An 18,592-nucleotide genomic window follows, 5' to 3' on the forward strand; every position below is an offset into this window, starting at 1 on the left:
TAAAGACTAGTTTGCTTCCTTTTCTTTTTACAAGGTTTGGAAGCATTGGAGACATGGCGAACCTTTAGCTCTTTTGGATTCAAGTATTGGAGATTCTTTTGCCAAAACTGAAGTCATTCAATGTGTCCAATTAGGCTTACTATGTGTAGAAGAATATGTCAGTAAAAGGCCTACAATGGCTTCCCTGGTCAATATGCTCAATTGTAGCTCGGTTACCCTACCAACTCCACATCGTCCGGCAGTTTTCTGGAGCCATGGATCGGAAAGCATGGTGGAAGAGGTGGAAGTTGAGCAATCTAATACCGAAAGAATTTCAATTCCAAGCTCTGTCAATGAGGCAACAATTACTGAACCATACCCCAGATAGAGGAAGAAATAGGCCAATTCTGGCTAGGAATATCGAGTGCATCAGCAGCACCACGTTGTAGTGTTTGTTGCATGACTCATTTACCAGGAAGGTATCTTTCTCCGTTAGTGTTGTAAATTAGCTTCTTCACAGTGATTGACTTCTCGTACCTTGAGGATTTAAGGATGTGCTTGAAAGAAAAATGCAAGTTGTTGTTGCACTTGAGATTTTTCTTTTCTTTTCTTTTTTTTTTTTTCAAATAGACAACATTTTTTTTTTTTTTTGTCGACTGGGGGTATCCCAGGCATTTTGCCCAGACTAATCCCCCAGGCTGGGAGAGCCTGCCCCACGGATCCCAGCACGTTAACGAGGAGAGAGTCGAACACGGAACCTGCACCTAAAGAGGTGACGACGGAACCGGTCGAGCTAACCCCCGAGGGCTTCAAATAGACAACATGTCTTGAGCAAAGTTGGCTTTTATCACTTATATGTAGCAAAGATGGCTTCCTAACTAAGTCTGTCAATTATTTTTCCCTATATGTTGTCTTCTTTATCATAGTATCAGAGCAAGAATCATAGGGTCATTGTTTAAAATAATACTTTGGTATAAACTTAAACTAGAAACTGTGATGGGAATTATCTGAAATAGTGCTGGATAGTAGAAGTCTGCACCACGAGTCAAATGCCTAGAACAAATGTTTCCTCCTCAAGTAACAAATTATGCTAGCAATGATTCCTCCTCGATGCCAACCATGTTTTGAGTTTACAAGTCAAATGCCTACAAACAAGCAATGATTGCTCCTGCGTTTTGTAGTCCCAAGTTTTTTAGCTGTATATTTTGGACAAAAACAAGTTGGAATATATACTTGAAGTAGTAAACATGTTTTGCAACAATTTACTCCACAACATCGGCAAAGCTTCTGCTATGAATTGGTTCTTCGCCGAGGCATTTACTTCGCACCAAATTTCAAAAGTCTAAAGATCCCATTTTGTGTAAGTATACAAATCATTTATAAGGGGTATTAGATGTCGATTCCACAAAAAATATTGTTAACTATCGGTGTTATTCGAGCTTTTCTATTATTTAGATTATTACAAATAAAGCAAATAGATCACAACTAATAGATTTATGTTAATCATGATTGAAACAAAATCTTACATATGTTTAGTGTTATGGAATTCCTATCTACTTATGCAAATAAAATAACCGATTAATTGAATTCATTATTTTGGTTAGTTATGACTTAATTTCCAAATATATGTGATACATGCTATCGCTGATGTATTAACCGTACCTATAACTATCCCATACCTATTAACTTGATATGAAACTAGCTATATATTGATTGAATTCTATGAAATTACATGGAACAACCAATCAAAATCACAAACGTGTAACCCTACAATAGTGCGTTGACTCCTTTGATTTAACACTTTCATGAACTAGTATTGAATCACAATAGTTGTTGATGAAACAATATCTTTAGGTAATCACAACTAATAGATTTAGGTTAATCATGATTGAAATAGCAAAAGTGCTTAATAGCTTTCTCAAGAAATAAACTCAAATAACTATGAAAACTTCACTTAACAATCATAGAAGTTCATCCATCCTCTAGGCATACAACCACCAAAACATGAAAGTTAAGAAAACTTGTATTATAACTAAACATAAAAATCAATACAAGAAATAGAGTGATGGAAGAGATGTGACCCATGTCACTTGAACTTTAAGCTCTCCATTTTCATCCTCAACTTCATCTATGTCTTGCTATACACAAGGATTGGATGCAACTAACTATACAAATCTATACGACAATAATGAACTAGGAAGTTCTAGTAAAAAAACTACATTTTGTGTAGTTTATCTAACCTTCAAAGTTATGCAAAAATGTGTTTTGAAGGGCCTATTTATAGAAGAATCAAGCTCCAAGTAATGATGTTAATGTTGATGCAAATTGCTTTTTGAAATCACCAAAAGTTGATTCTTGAAGTCTCCATGATCTCCTTGGGTAGTTCCCACCGAATTTGATCAGAAAAATGGTCCAAAAAGGTTATGTGAACAAATTGCAAGTTATAAAGCAAGTTGCATAGCCGAAAATCAATTTTACGCGGGCTAGGTAGGCCATGTAACAACCCCTGTAACTGCTCCTTTGCAGGTTTGGGACATTTTTTATGATTCTAGAAATTGCTCTGTTTTTATATCAATTTGAGCTACAAATTCTCAATGATCGATGCTAAACTAGTTTTTGCACAAAGTATAAAAGTTGTAACCCTTTGAATTAGCTTTCTAATGCATTAATAATCATCTCATTTGGATGTCTATAGGCTGAAATAGCCTCAATTGGTCAAACCTTTGTTTTTTATTTTGATAGCATAAATGCACGATTGTATTCAACTTTTTGACCATCAGAATGCTTGAATGGGATTTCAATTCTTCATACGAAATGTTGATCTATGTCTCAGATTCAAAATAATTTAAGAATCATCTCAATCCAAAGCTTATAACGTAGGTTATAGCCAAAATATCAAAAGATGTGAAAACTGTTGAAATTTCCTTCTATTGAATTTGATTTCATTTCATCTTTTGAATATATTGCACTTCATATTTACTTTAAATCATTTCAAACCATCAAGAATCATCCAAATATTTTCTCACTTCACACCAATTAATGATTGAATCATTAAATCCAACAAAAACATGAAATTTTAACCACTTAAATCCATAGAAATGCAATTTTTCATAGTTAAACCACAAAATGCAAACTTCACTAGAAATCTAATTAATTAGTTATAAATATAATTAAAATGCACCAAAATTAAACTATAAAGTACACTAAAAATATACAAAATAGACACTTATTGTTCTTATCACAATAACGAAGATAGTATTGCTTAGTTTTTTGCACTCTTCATAAAATGTTTATGTAGAATGTCTCTTTTGTCATGCACACGTATAAATATTTTCTCACATTATTTGATGAAATATTTTTAAGTAAATAGAGTATTTAAAAATAATTATTTTACCAATAAATAGTTGAAAAAACCATCATGAAAAGAAAAATAATATAAATTGTATGAAATAGTCTTGTCTGAGAAGCACAAACTAATTGGTAATAAGATTGGCTTTAAGAGAGTAGAAGGAAAATTTTAAAAAAAAAAAAAAAAAAAAAAAAAAAAGGCTTCAGTGCCTTGCAAGAAAGCTGTCTTTGTATCCAAAGAAAGTAAAAAATAGCGGATGTGATTAATTAGAGTTATCAACGGAGCTGGATCAACCTAAACTCACTTGATCAATTCAAAATAATTCGAGTCAAGCCTTGCATATCATTGGGCTATAGGGCTAGGTTATAAGGCCTGATTAAATTGTGACCTGAGTTTGGGTTTAAAGAGGATCAACCCAATTACAACCCGACACGACCAATTAAGTACATAAACACATTTTTTTTATTCATAATGATGTATGTTATTTAATAATTATATATTATAATGCAAATAGTTTATGACTTATATATAATGATAAAATAAAATAAATATTGCATGCATATTATTTTTAAAATTATGAATTAATTGGGAGTTTGGGCCAAACTTGAATTGCACCGGAAACTCTTGCATCTTGGTGACCCAAGTATGAACTTTACAGATTGAGCCCAAAGTCTGAGTCCTAAGGCCCTAAACTTGAACTTGAACTTTTCAAAAATTGTAAGCAAAACTTGAACTTTTCAAAATCCAACTCATAAGGCCCAATTAAGACCCCTAACTGTGACGGGAAAACATATGTATAATTTCATTCCAGTCATCTTGGTGAAAAGTTTTCATTTTCCTTTAATTTCTCTAGTTACTTGTGGTGACATGTGTTCAGTGGGCTAGTAGCAACCTTCACTAGCAAGTTGCAACCACTGAAGTTGGGCCACAGTCACAAGACGGCTCTTAGAATTTCCACTGCATTCAAGTTCGGGGTTCGAATCTTGAGGAGGGGGAAGGGGTAGCGGTGACAGTGAAGGATGGAAGAGGGGAGGGTGATGGCGGTGGTGGGTGAAAAAGAAAAGGTGGTAAGATTTTTTAAAAAGTTGTTTGTGTTTTTATAAGTTATATTTGAAATGTGTACTTGTAGACACCAAAATTTTATCATTTTATTTATTTTAGTTAAATTTTATTTTATTTTTATTTACTTGTTTTACTTCTATCTTTTGGAAAAAAAATCATTTTTAGAAAAATCAAAATGGAAAGAAAAGAAAAAAGCAGAAAAGAAAAGAAAAAAAGATGAAAAATCAGTTTTTGCCAAAAAAAAAAAAAGTTGGGTGGAAGCCACGCGCGCGTGCATTGCTGCTTCTTCTTCAATTGTACAAACCCAGAAGAAGGAAAAGCCACAGTACAAGATGCAGCTGGCATCTTTGGGAGCAAATTCTGGTTCAATATTCCTTTCTTTTTCTCTAAGTTTTGTGGGTACAAGATGCCACCTCACCACTAGATTCCATCAAACAGCTGGCAAAAGATCAAATGGGCAAGAATGAAACTTCAAGAAAATCTAGATCATCAGGGCCCTTGCTGGTAGGTTTAATGGGTTGGTTTCGTTTAAAAGGGAGAGGACGAAAACAAGAGAAGAGGGGAGGCGGAAGAAAGAAAAACAGAAAGAAAGGAGCGAAAAGAGAGGGAGAAAGAGAAAGAATTTGCAGAAAATTTTGGTAAAAAGGGCTGATTTTCAGCCATATTTCGGCTCAAATATCTCTTTCATTGTAGCTTAGTTGAATGAAATTTTAATTTCTTCTTAATCTACAAAGTTAGAGAATCGACTTTTATTCACAAATCTTGGAGAAAAAACATCTGTAGAACCGTCGAATCTGGCCCTGAATGGGCTGATCCCGTTTCACTGATGCATGTCCAAAGGTTCGAGAAGTTGACTATAGCTGCTTCTTTTGCCTGTTCCCTTATTCTAGTTTGATCCGACAACCTTCATCAGGTACTCCCCTAAACTAATGCTCTGGTTCCTTCCATTTTCGTTTGCTATTACATTCATTTGCTGTTCTCTTTCGTTTCCTTTTGCTGCCATTGGCTTGCATTTTTATGTTTTATCTAGATTTCCTGTTCTTGATTTCCTTCAATGTTGAGTTACGATAATAGGATATGAGGTAGTCATTCGGTTTCGTGTGTTTAAGGATTGTTTGAAATTTTTGTTGAGTTGATGATAAGCTCCCAGGAGTCGCAGAAGAAAGTTGCAGAACGGAAAAGGCTCTTCGAACCAGTTGCATGGGTTTTTCCAAAAATTTCATTTTAACCCCCAACTCCCGGATAATCCCACTACAGCCCAAAAACTTTTGCAAATAAATCATTTTTAGGCCTTTTAATCTTAAATCTTCTTTTCTATGTTTTAAGTGTGCTTTTCAGTTAATTAATTCTGGATTTTGGGATGAAATTAGACTTTAACATTTTTATTTCAGCTATTACTTTGTTGGATTTTGGTAAAATAAAAGGGGAATTAGATTTGATTCGTTGTTTGGGTCATTGGGAATTGGATTAGGCACTTTTCTTCTTTGGGTTTGTCTTGGGTTGGAGGGGTTAAAGCCTATTAGTTTGTTGGATTATTTTGGGGTCAGAATGGTTGACTGGCCCGCTCCTTGGGCTTTGGGTTTTTATTGGGCTGGGAGGACTTTCGGCCCAAATAAATAAGAGAAGTGGCCTCGTGGCCTGTTATTAAGAAACCAGAAAACGAAATTTGCATAACAGTTCCTATACTTGTTTATAATTATATTAAGGCTCTAAAACCTTTGATTTCTTTCAATTCGGTCCCTAATTTAACTGCAAATAGGTTCCTAAACTTTATTTTTCTTCAATTTTGACCAAATCTTTATGAAAATTACAAATTAACCCCTAAAACTTTCTTATTTTTAATTAGATCCCTACTTGTTTTAATTTTTTTGAATATAGGTTGTTTACTTTCATTTAAATGTTTTAATTAATCAATTTCATTTCTTTACATGTTATTGTTTTTATTTGTTAATTAAATTGGTGTGGTGATGATTTTTGTTAATTTTTGAGTTAAATAGGACAATCCAATCCCTCATTAGCTACTACTTCAAAGGGAGGTATTCTCTTGTGTTATTTTTAAATCCTCTTATGTGTTCCTATATGATTTTATATGTGTAATTGCATGTCTCTTTTTTTTGAATTATTTTATTTTATTATTTATTCACTTTATTTGTTTTTAATTTTGTATAATTTAATTTTTGATTATTTGAGAGGCATTTTATTCACTTTATTTGTTTTTAATTTTGTATAATCCATTTCTCTTTATTTATTTTCTAAAAATCAAAAACTCATTTTCAATCAAAATCAATAAAAAATTCATTTTTATAAACCCGTTATTTTATTTTATTTTTTTTAAAAATGGGGCGCAACAGTACTTTTGGATTTGTTTGTGGAGATTGTTATTGTAGATTTTGCAAACAAAAATAGTTTGTGAAAAAATAGACTAATCCAAACGAAGCCACAGTTTTAGTCATCGTATTTTTAACAAGGTTTAATTTTTGTCTTATTAAATGACAAATGTGCCTCCACTGGCTAAATGAAAATGGTCATTTCAAGGCTAAAGATTTTTATTTTATTTTAATTAATTTGTGGAAAGTCAATTTACATATATACTTATAGGTAATTTGAAAACAATTCTCATTGCAAAAATTAAATGCCAAAAATAATGAATGATTGCAAGAGTACAAGTCCAATATACTAAGAATTCCAATTCGCAAGTGGGTTTTTAAATACTAAAAGTTTGTATTTCAATGAGTTGTAGGGTATAATATGTTCCTTGTGTACTATTATTGTACTTATGGATATGCCTGTCACTACTTCAGAAATTGGCGGATGCCGAACAGGAGTAACGAAGGCAAAAAAAAAGAATCCAAGGAAATGACCACATAGGATTAAAAGCAAAAATTTATGGCAGCTTGACAGGTTGTCGATGCCCGTGTAATAATAAAAATAAATCTAATTGCCAATTAAAGTAATCAAAATCCGATTCCAAATATTGTAGCAGGGACTCTAGGTGTGCAATGGGTTACTTGATTCACTTTATTCCCGAAGAGTTTGCTTGATCCGATATACCCGAATGGGATGGCATTTTCACAAATAATTATTAATATGTAAACAGGGCAAGTAGAGTCATATCCTCAGGGACTGGAGATATTTGTCTCTTTTTGATATTCAAAGTAACAAGGGGGGATTTTTTTTATAGCAATGGCAATAAGTAAATGGTTCGAATAAAAATAAATAGCCAACAAAAGATTAAATGACAAATTACTAAAATTAGAGTAATAATAACTAAAGGTCTAGCCAAGAAATAACTTCAGCAATGGTTTATCTAATTGATCATCGATACAAAGATAATTCCAATTATTTACTAATAAATAGGTTATAACTGTCAAACAAACGATGACAGTCAACCCCTCCTTACTGTGTCAGTGATTAAGGTACGCCCGTTAATCACTGCTCTAATTGAGAAATAATCCTAGGTACGCCCGTAAGATTTAATTCCCCAATTGCCTTACGTGTTGGAGGAGCCCTATTCTAACAAAATAACGCACTACCAGGGTTATTTTATATTAGCCTGCGTATTCCCCTGACACAAACCTAATCATGCCAGTTGTCACTATTTCAAGGCAATTAAACAATTACGGATTTAATATCCCAATTGACAATAGATTAGCAAATCAACTAATTATCCGGATCCAAGACAATCAATTAATTGAACAACCATAAGCACGGTAATCAGAGAATATGTGAGTACCAATAAATAAAAGAAAAAGATAAAATTAAATTGATCTCACAATTTAGATGAACCAAAGCCTCCATTGTTTCTTGACTAGAAAAGGGATTTAGTTCATCCCTAATGAGGAACACCCTCACAAAGCGGAAAGAACAATTGCGGCCTTTGTCATTGATCGGGAGAATTCAATTTGCTCGAATTACAAAGGATGAGCCAGCCACAGCGATTGATTCAATTGTTTCTAATTGTCCCAGACATACGAGGCAGGAGAGCCACAAAGGACGAAAAGCAAACGTCAAAAAGAAAAGCTACAGGGAATGATTTGTTTGTCTTTCTAATTGCATCTGACATACGAGAGGTAAAGCTACCCAAAAACTAAAGACAAAAGTCAAAAAGCTAGCTACCAAGTAGTCCTAGTTGTCTGCTATTTCTAATTTCTATCTAATGCCTACTGCTCCTCTGCGGCGTCCACCTCTGCCAAAGAAGAAGACTCCAGCCCTCCTTTTTCTCTTGAATGCTGTCTTCCGTAAATTACCAAAAAGGGGTCGCGTCTTAATATTCCAAAAATACCCCTGGATGCCTGCTATTTGAACTCTTTCCTGGTGACTGTCGAATTAGCATTTGTTGTGGTATTTTCGTTCTACTCCCTGTAATAAATGCAAATTTTTAAAAATGAGTAGAATCTAACAATTAATCCACATCAGATCAGGCAATAGGGGAAATTAATAATAAAATAAATGATAAAATTGTAACCTATCAATTTCCCCTACACCTAAACCATGCTTGTCCTCAAGCATAAGAACAGTAAACAAACACCAATATTTGACAATGACTATTGCTCCATCTACCTTATTGCCAAGATACCAAGAAAAACATAAATCAAGCATCAATGGCCAAGTCCAAGAAACACCACTCCGGTTAGCTTCTAAACCACAAACTCCTCCAAGTTAAGGCAAACTAGAATAAGAAGAAGGAATGGTCGCTTAACATTTATCAGCAAATGATCCAATTATTAACCAAAATCTCAACAATAAATTCACAAATCGGCAAGCTGGCTTTTATCATACACTGACACAATCTTCACCCCTTTTTTCACGTTTTTCCACTTTTCTCTCTTTTTCTTTGATTTTTTTTAGTTGTTTTTTTTCTTTTTAATAGTAATAAAAGACTTAGTCTCCAGCCATTAGAGTCTTTTGACTCGAACTCCAACATTTGTTAGATGAAAGAGCCCGGTTACTCAGCTCCAATCGCCATGCGACCGTATACTCATAGCAATTATACTTTTTGACGCGAGAATCGACACTTTTGGTGAAGATCCCCGGTTATTTAGTAGTAACAACTAGCGGAATACAGTCAACTCTTATTTACAACCAAATAACACAATAACTCACAATATCACAAAGAAAATAGCTGCAGCTAGCCTCATTGTTTTCAAACATGGAGAACTAAAGTTAATCACTGGACCAATTCATATGAAAATCCCAACAATCATTCCCAATACCTAGAAAAGTTAACCAAAAATTAGAAGAGTCACACAATCACCAATATTCACCAAAGAGATGTTCTTGGACTCAACTACATTAACTTGATATACTTTTATTACTAAAACTTGGCAATAGTAAAATTAAACTCAACAATCCAACATCAAATCTTGGCAGTCATAGGAGAGCAGATCACTACAAAAAAAGTAAACAAAAACTAGACAAAAAACAAACTAAAAATAAAACAAAAACATCTGAAAAAATAAAAACTAAAAATAACAACACTATAGTCGATCCCCCCCACACCTAAATAACACATTGCACTCAATGTAACAAAGAAACCGTAAAACCAAGAAGAAGGGCAACGGGACCTCCCTGAAGTCGTCAAAATAGCAGCGGGTGAGGCAGAAATTGGAGTGCAATACCCGCGTAGTGCATAAACGCCGCCAAATTCTGTGCCATGTTTGCCACGTTGGCGTCAATGTTGGTCACCCGAGTCTCCAATCTTTGAACTTGCGCCTGGAGTTGGTTCCAGCCATCAGCCCCCTGGGGTTGGAGGAAACTGAGAGGAGGTAGACGGGTCATCACCAGCAGCAGAAGATCAGGGAAAAAAGGATCAAGGGGGAACTCGAGTCGGTCCCGGGGGAGTAACCTCCCAATCGCTGTCACCCTCCCGGACCAAACCCATTTTCTCTAGACAAGGAATGTCTAAGGGCTCCATTTGACATGCTACATGCAAATCATGGTTAGAGAGATCAAGCACATGCAAATTAACAGCCACATGGGTTATATATGACCCAAGAATCAGGGGGATAATCTTTTTAGACAAAACAGATTTGAATTGAAAAACGAGCTAGCACCCCAAATTAACATTAATGTTATTATGCATGTACCAAAAAAAGAAAAACTCTAGTTTAGGCAAAATGCCCGAGCTATCTCGCCTACCCGAGAAACTATAGGCCAAGAAACGCTGGATATAGCGAGACGCCGGGTCCTTCAGATAAGAACTCTTAGACTGACGAGGGTCATAATCAGCACGGTCTACGGACATATCCTCTCAAATATACCGATAGTGGGAGAAAAAGGGCTCTATATAGTCGTACGCACTCTCGGCATATTCATGGGATTCGGCATAGGCCTGATCAATAAAACCAAGGGCTAGATTGCAATCAGTAATGGAGTGGTGGAACTCTTAACCCATTAATCGAAAACGATTGACACTAGGGGTAGAAACTGTGTAACCAGTGGGAAGGTCGAACTCAAATGTGACATAAAACTCCCTAACCAACTCTACAAAAGTCGGACGGTAAACAATATTAGAATAGGGACGTCACCCAATGGCTGCAATTAATCGATCAAAATCAACCATAATATTCAAAAGACCCAAGGTGGTGGCGTCCCGATATCGGCAGGGAATAATCCGCTGTTCACAACAAGCAGCATATCGCTGCTTGTCGGCGGCCCTGGTGAAGTTCAAATTATCCCCAAAATGTGAAGAGTCAGAAATATGGACGCCTTTTTACCTCCTAAGGCGAGCCCTCCTTCCGGAGGAAGAAGGGTCATGCGAGGGGTCAGAGACGGGAATGGAGGGCTGGGGTGGGGGTAACTGAGAGGTTCTAGGTGTCCTAGATCTAGAGGAGGACCGTGGCCTCACCATTCTCTCCAAATGTCACTCCAATCAACAAAGAGCACAATTGCAATTAATAAGTACTGACGATCCTAATTTAGCCAAATGCAGAAACATTGCAGTCCAAAAGACTTAGTAGTTGAAGTTAATAAACAGAATACCCCAAGCAAGTCAATGAGACGCAACCAATCAGCACTAAGCAATGGAAATGTCACAGTAGCCTTCCATTCAACAAACAGACGTCGAAATTACCCAACCAACGGCACTTCAATGGACTCAAGACAGAAATCAACAAAATAAACTCAAGTGATACCAAAAACGTCCCCGAACAATCAACAAATAATGACAAAATGTGCTCACCCTAAAACCCCAACAAATGTCATCAATTTGACAGTCCAATACACAACTCAACTAAGAGCAAATAGATGCACAAGGTTTTTAGCTTTCAAACAAGAGTCGACCAAATAGAAGCAACAAATGTAGTCAAAATATCCCAACCAGTACCACTGGTGCACCTACAGATAAGAAACAACTCAAATGGCCAACCCAAAACACCGACAAAACCAAACAACACTAATCAGAACCAAAAATTAGAAGAAACAGAAATGGTGATCAATTTCCAATTAACTCCCCAATCACCCCCAAATAAATGAACTGTCAGAGGTGCCATCAAATATTAACTCCAAAAGTGCAATATAGGGCAACCAATTAGGAAAAAGGCAACAAAAATTAACGAATGATAGTCCCAGATGAATAAATTGTCGGTAGGAAGAATAGAATACTTCCACTTGTCAAAAATGGATAGGTGGGAACGGCGTGGCTATGGGTGGCGTGAGCAACGTCGTCCAGCAGTTGGCGATGGCGAGCGAGCTGCTGGGCTCGCTCGTGGCAGCGATCGTGGGGGAGCGAAGCGCATCAATTGGCTGCTGCGGTGTTGGGGAGAAGTCGGCACCTGCCTACGACGGGCGACGGCAGTCGTACGCGAGGGGAAGCGAGGGTTGCTGCGTCCCGGTGGTCGCGCGACGGAGGGGAGCTGGGGGCTGCTACGGAGAGGTGGGAGCTAGCTGTTGGGGCTGCTGGCAATCGTGGGTTGCTGTGGAATGTGGGCTGGCGACTACGTGCGAGCAAGCGAAGTGGGAGAGAACGGCGGCGAGCGACGGACGCGAGGGAAGAGAGAATGAGGGTCACGCGCGAGGTGGCGCCAGCTGGTCGCGCACGTTGGCGTGCGACGAGGTGGTAGGTGGCAGCACTCGCGAGGTTGGACGGCGGACGGCGGTGAGGTGTGATAGAGCAATTATTGGGCATCTTTTGTGCTATTATTTGGTCATAATTTTGGTTACTTACTATGCTAAGTATTGAGATTTTGCTCATATTTGATATTTGTGTAAATTGTAGGTGGTTGGTGTCAAAAGTGCTCTCTCGAGGCAAATTTCCAGAAGACTCTTTATTTCCTGGTGTGCCCACGCCAGAAACTGAAACGATACACCTAAAAGACGGACCCCGCAGGTTTGGCAAAAAAAAATAAAAAATTAGGAAATCAAAAGGGCTCGTGGGCCGTGAAGATGCAGTGGATTAAAACTCATTTCCTAAGAGGAAGTAGGAAGCTCTGATGCTTTCTTTCTTTTCGGCGGCTACTTAGGGATTTTTGGGGGAAAGAGAAAAGAAAAGCCAGATTCACATGGGCAAGCAAGAGAAAGAGGAGACCAAGGGTTTGAAGGCTACAAAAAGAGCTTTTGAGCTTTGACAATTTTCAACGGCGGCAATCTGCGACGAATAGTAGAAAAGCCAAATTTACGTGTGATTAATAGTTTGGCTTTTGCTTTTTCCTGTCAGACGATTTTGCTCTTTATTTTTAGCTTTTGGATGATTTCCTTTAAATGTTGTTCGCTGCTTCAATTTGTCTCGAGTACGAACACGAAACCTAAAGAAAAGCCAGACTTTCCGTTTGACTCCTTCATTATTTTCATCTTTTCCAATTCTTTGACAATTAAGTGGATGATAACAATCAACCCACGCGAGATTGATACGATAAGGAGCGGTTAGGTTTCTCCTCTATCCAAAAGTCGACGTGAAGGCGCGGTCCATAACATTTGTGAGATCTAATTGAACTTTCACTATTTCTTCCAATCCGTTACTATTCGTGCGTTTCCTGGATTAACTATTTATGGTTATTTTATTAATTGAGTATCAACGGCCGGATATTTAATTTAATTTAATAGCCTACTGTCACAGTAACTAAATTGAATCCGTAATTGTTCGTTTAGTTGATAAATAGTGACAACTATCATAATTGACTTTGTGTTGGGGAAGCGTAAGATCTAGTTTAAATAAACCCTCTTAGTGTGTTTATTGGTTAGGGTTGAATTTTTCTAACTTTAATGCAACTGGAGAATTAAATTCCTACGGTCGTATTTAGGATTATTTTTTGGTTAGAGAAGCAGTCAACAGTCGTACCTTGGTTGTCGAAAAAGTCAGGAAAAACTGACTGTCAGAGCTTGTTGATAGCTATAACCAATCTAATGACAAATGAATGAAATATCTTTGCATCGATGATCATTTAATTGGACTGTGCCTGAAGAGTTGATCATTTAGGTAGAATTTTAGTAATTGCTATTTTTTTAGTAAATTGTACTTGGTGAGTTAGCTTTTGAATTTTATTTATTTTATTTTTATTTTCATTCCATTAAATATCCCCCAATTTTGTTCTATTGATTTGGAAAGAAACAACGTCCTATCTGTTCCCTATGGAATCGACCCTACTTGCTATTGTATGCAAATTTAATACTTTTATAGATAATTCTGGCATATCGGATCAGGTAAATTTTTCGAAAATAGGGTGAATCAAATAATCCATTGCACACTTAGGGTCCCTACTCCAATACTTGAATTTTTTCTATAATTAATTGTAATGGTAATTAGGACTTTTTAGTAATTATTATTACACAAACTCGACACCTGTCAATTTTTGGCGTCGTTGCCGGAGAACGATGTTTTGATTAATTTTGTTTTGTTCTAAGTGTCTTCTTTGGATTTATCTGGCATTTTTTTAGTTTATGTCTCGTTTTTCTCGTACAGGTGAATTGATTTTCGACTCGAAAGTAGAAAAGACTGCGTGCCAAACTAGGAAAGAAACTAGACAGCTCAGAGAGGAGCAATCTAGCACTGCATCTCAGAGACTGGATCCTGAAGTTGAATCAACAGATTCGAGTGGTGATAATTCAAGTGACCCAAGCCAAGAGGACATCCCTATAGCAAATGCAAGAATACTAAGGGAGTTGGCTGCTTCGGAATTGATCCAGCAGCTTTTGTGCATTACATTTCCAACTCTAGCAGAAAATACCTCTTTCAAACTGAAGTCGGGGTTAATTCACCTCTTACCCTCATTTCATGGCCTTTCGGGAGAGGAACCCCATAAACATATCCAGGAGTTCGATATGGTATGTTCTAGTATAAAGCCTCCAGGAATTATTGAAAAACAGATCAAACTTTTCCCTCAAGAATGCAGTGAAGGATTGGTTATACTACCTACCTGCAGGTAGTATCACAACATGAGCCCAGCTGAAAAAGAAATTTTTGGAAAAATTCTTCCCTGCATCCTAGGCTGCGAGTCTGAGAAAAGAGATATGCAACATTAAGTAATACTCTGGAGAGTCCCTATATGATTATTGGGAAATGTTCAATAAGTTATGCACTAGATGCCCACAACATCAAATTAGTGAACAACTATTGATCCAATACTTCTATGAGGGACTTCAGTCATCTGACAGAAGTATCATTGATGCTGCGAGTAAAGGAGCGCTGACAAATAAGACACCGAGAGAAGCATGGTTGCTTATTGAAGCGATAGCAGAAAATTCTCAATAGTTTGGCTTCCGCGAGAGTAACCCTACCCGTAGGGTTAACGAGGCAGAGACGTCGTCCATTCAGCAGCAACTATGGGAGCTAACATCTTTTGTTCAGCAGTTAGCTGTGGGAAACGTGCATCAAGCAAAGGTCTGTGAAATTTGCACAAATGTGAGCCACCCCACTGACTCATGCCCTATTTTGCAAGATGATGGGGCTGAACAAGTAAACATGGCTGGAGCCATGCCCGCGCCTCGTAGGCAGTACAATTCATACTCAAACACGTACAATCCGGTTGGATAGACCACTCCAACTTCAACTATGGGAACAGGCCACAGAATTCATTTTCAAATCGTTCACCAGGATTTCAGTAATCATGGCAACCAAATCCTCAATTTTCGTCCTCCAATTCAGGAGGTTCTTTGGAGGATATTGTCAAGAATTTGGCCACGAGTACTACTCAGTTCCAGCAAGAAACAAGGTCCTTAATCACGAGCACTGCTCAGTTCCAGTAGGAAACTAGATCCGGCATGAAAAATCCGGAGACTCAAATAAGCCACATGACAATTGTAATTAATAATTTAGAGTCCCAAGTTTTTAAAAAATTGCCATCGCAACCCGAGGTAAACCCCAACAATGTAAGTGCCATGACCCTGAGAAGTGAAGGGGTCTAAGGCCACGAATCTAAAGAGTAAAAGTGAAGAAGAGATCGACAAGGAGATTGAAGAGGAAGGATGCAGTCGTGGAAACTCTGAAGTAACTCTTACTCCCTCGATTCCTATTAAATCTAATATATCTCCTTTTCCATGCAAGTTGGCAAAGACCAAGAAGGCGGAGAAGGAAAAAGAAATTCTGGACGTATTCCGAAAAATAGAAATCAAGAAATCCCCTTGTTGGAGGCAATTAGTAGGTACCGAAGTATGCAAAATTTCTCAAGAATTTATGCACCCATAAGAAGAAGTTGAGAGGGAACGAAAGATTAGCGGTGGGAGAGAATGTATCGGCTATACTCCAAAAAAAACTCTCACCCAAGTGTGGAGATCCAAGTATGTTCACAATCCCATGTAAAATAGGAAATGCACCGATTAGGAAAGCAATGTTGGATTTAGGGGTATCCATCAACGTGATGTCAAAAACCATTTATGCTTCCCTAAATCTTGGGCCACTAAAAAAAACAGTCATCATAGTCCAACTAGCTGACCGCACCAATGCTTATCTAGAGGGGCTAGTTGAGAATGTTTTGGTTCAGGTAAATGAGTTAGTTTTTCCAGCAGACTTTTATATCTTAGATATGGGAGATGAAAGATCGTTAAATCCGTCACCTATCTTGTTAGGTATACCATTTCTCAGCACTGCTAGAATTAAAATAGATGTGAATGAGGGTACTTTATCAATGGAATTTGATAGCGAAATTGTAAACTTCAATATTTTTGAGATGATGAAGTATCCGGAGGAATCTAATTCAGTCTTTACTTTGAGTGTTATTGAGCTCATTGTACAGGAAACTTTCGAATTAGAGGGTAATGACGCATTGGAAGTGGTCTTGACTAGACCTATTGAATTGGGTGCAACTCTTAATGTGGACATGAGGGATGAGTTGCACTGTGCAGTTGAAGCATTACATTCACTTCCAACCATTCCTCTAAGGTATGAGTTTACTTCTTTTTTTGTGCCAGAAATTCAAACAAAGTTGTTGCCTTCAGTTATGCAGGCGCCAGAGTTAGAGTTTAAGCCTCTCCCGAAGCATCTAAAGTACGCAATCCTAGGAGATCGAGAGACGCTTTCAGTGATCATTTCTGCACATTTATCTCCAAGTCAAGAGCACAAACTGGTGCGAATCCATAGGGATCATAAGGAGGCGATTGGGTGGAGTATAGCAGACATTAAAGGAATAAGTCCATTCTTATGCATGCATCGGATTCGGTTAGAAAATGATGCGAAACCGGTAAGACAGGCGCAGTGAAGATTGAATCCACTGATGATGGAGGTAGTGAAAAAGGATATATTTAAACTCCTAGCGGTGGGAATTATCTTTGCTATCTCGGACAGCTCTTGCGTAAGTCTCATTCAAGTGGTCTCGAAAAATGCGGGAGTGACTGTAGAAGAGAACCATGAAGGTGAGATAGTTCCGGTCAGGAAGCCCACGGGATGGCGCCAGTGCATTGACTACTGGTGATTGAATGTCGTAACAAAAAAGGACCATTTTCCTCTCCCTTTTATTGATCAGATGATAGAGAGGTTGGCTGGTCGTGTTTACTACTATTTTCTTGATGGTTTTTCAGGGTATTTCCAGATTGCGATAGCACCGAAAGATCAGGAGAAAATCACATTCACCTGCCCATTTAGTACGTTTGCCAACCGGAGAATACCTTTCGACCTCTGCAGTGCTCCAGCAACCTTTCAAAGGTACATGGTAAGTATTTTCTTCGAGTACGTAGAAAAGATTATTGAGATATTTATGAATGATTTTAGCGTATATGGGGATAGTTTTGAGGAATGCTTTAATAATCTAGTTTTAATTTTGAAACAGTGCATAGAGACAAACTTGGTCCTTAATTGAAAAAAATACTATTTTATGATGGAATATGGTGTTGTCTTAGGGCACGTTGTGTCGGCTAAGGGAATAGAGGTAGATAAAGCAAAAATAGATCTCATTTCTGCTTTGCCTTATCCCGCATGTGTACAGAAAGTACGTTCTTTTTTGGACCAGACAAGATTTTATAGGAGGTTTATCAAGAATTTCTCAAAGATCGGAGCACCCCTGTTCAAGTTGCTGCAAAAGGACATTACATTCAAGCTCACCAGTGAATGCAAGGTGGCTTTTGATAAATTGAAAGAGTCATTAACATCACCGCTCGTCATTCAACCTCCAGATTAAAACCTGCCATTTGAAATAATGTGTGATACTAGTGATTATGCCGTAGGAGCCGTGTTAGGGCAAAGAATTGGCAAGGCGACACACGCGATTTACTATGTGTCGAGAATATTCAGTGGAGCTCAATTTAACTATTCCATGACAGAGAAAGAATTACTAACTGTTGTTTTTACACTAAAAAATTTAGATCATATTTATTGAGTGCAAAAGTAATTATTTTCTCTGATCATGCAGTCTTGCGGTATTTGTTAGCGAAGAAGGACGCAAAACCTAGGCTCATACGGTAGATTTTGCTTCTACAAGAGTTCGACTTAGAGATTAAGGATAAGAGTGGGGTCAAGAACTTGGTGGCTAATCATTTGAGCCGTTTGCTTACGAATAAGGAGGATCTAGCATTGAGAGAATCATTTCCTGAGGAAAAGTTACTAACCATTGATTCGTCGGTACCTTGGTATGCTGATGTTGTCAATTTTTTGATAACAAATCAATTATCTGCAGGTTGGCCAAAGGCTAAAAGAGATAAATTGAAAAGCGACGCCAAATACTATATTTGGAATGACCCTTACCTGTGGAGGCAATGCTCGGATCAAGTGATAAGAAGGTGTATAAGTGCCGGTGAGTTCCATTCTATTTTGACTTTTTATCATTCATTTGCATGTGAAAG

The 18,592-nt window shown here is 37.4% G+C and overlaps 1 protein-coding gene and 1 long non-coding RNA gene across 2 annotated transcripts in view; both read left to right on the forward strand.

The window, feature by feature from the left end:
• The window catches only part of LOC113687343 (cysteine-rich receptor-like protein kinase 25), a 133,478-nt gene extending 132,903 nt beyond the window's left edge, over window positions 1-575 (forward strand). Inside the window, exon 7 of the mRNA XM_072049688.1 lies at window positions 35-575. Coding sequence (XP_071905789.1) covers window positions 35-367 — 333 coding nt within the window. The 3' untranslated portion in view covers window positions 368-575. The remainder of the gene's footprint in view (window positions 1-34) is intronic.
• A 4,308-nt stretch (window positions 576-4,883) lies between these two features.
• LOC140006568 (uncharacterized) lies at window positions 4,884-13,176 on the forward strand. Its single transcript, XR_011814243.1, has 2 exons — window positions 4,884-12,490; window positions 12,606-13,176. It is a non-coding gene; the product is annotated as an uncharacterized lncRNA (long non-coding RNA).
• The last annotated feature ends 5,416 nt before the right edge of the window (window positions 13,177-18,592 follow it).

The sequence above is a fragment of the Coffea arabica genome, chromosome 5e (genome assembly GCF_036785885.1).
Source record: "Coffea arabica cultivar ET-39 chromosome 5e, Coffea Arabica ET-39 HiFi, whole genome shotgun sequence".
NCBI classification, from domain to species: Eukaryota; Viridiplantae; Streptophyta; class Magnoliopsida; order Gentianales; family Rubiaceae; genus Coffea; species Coffea arabica.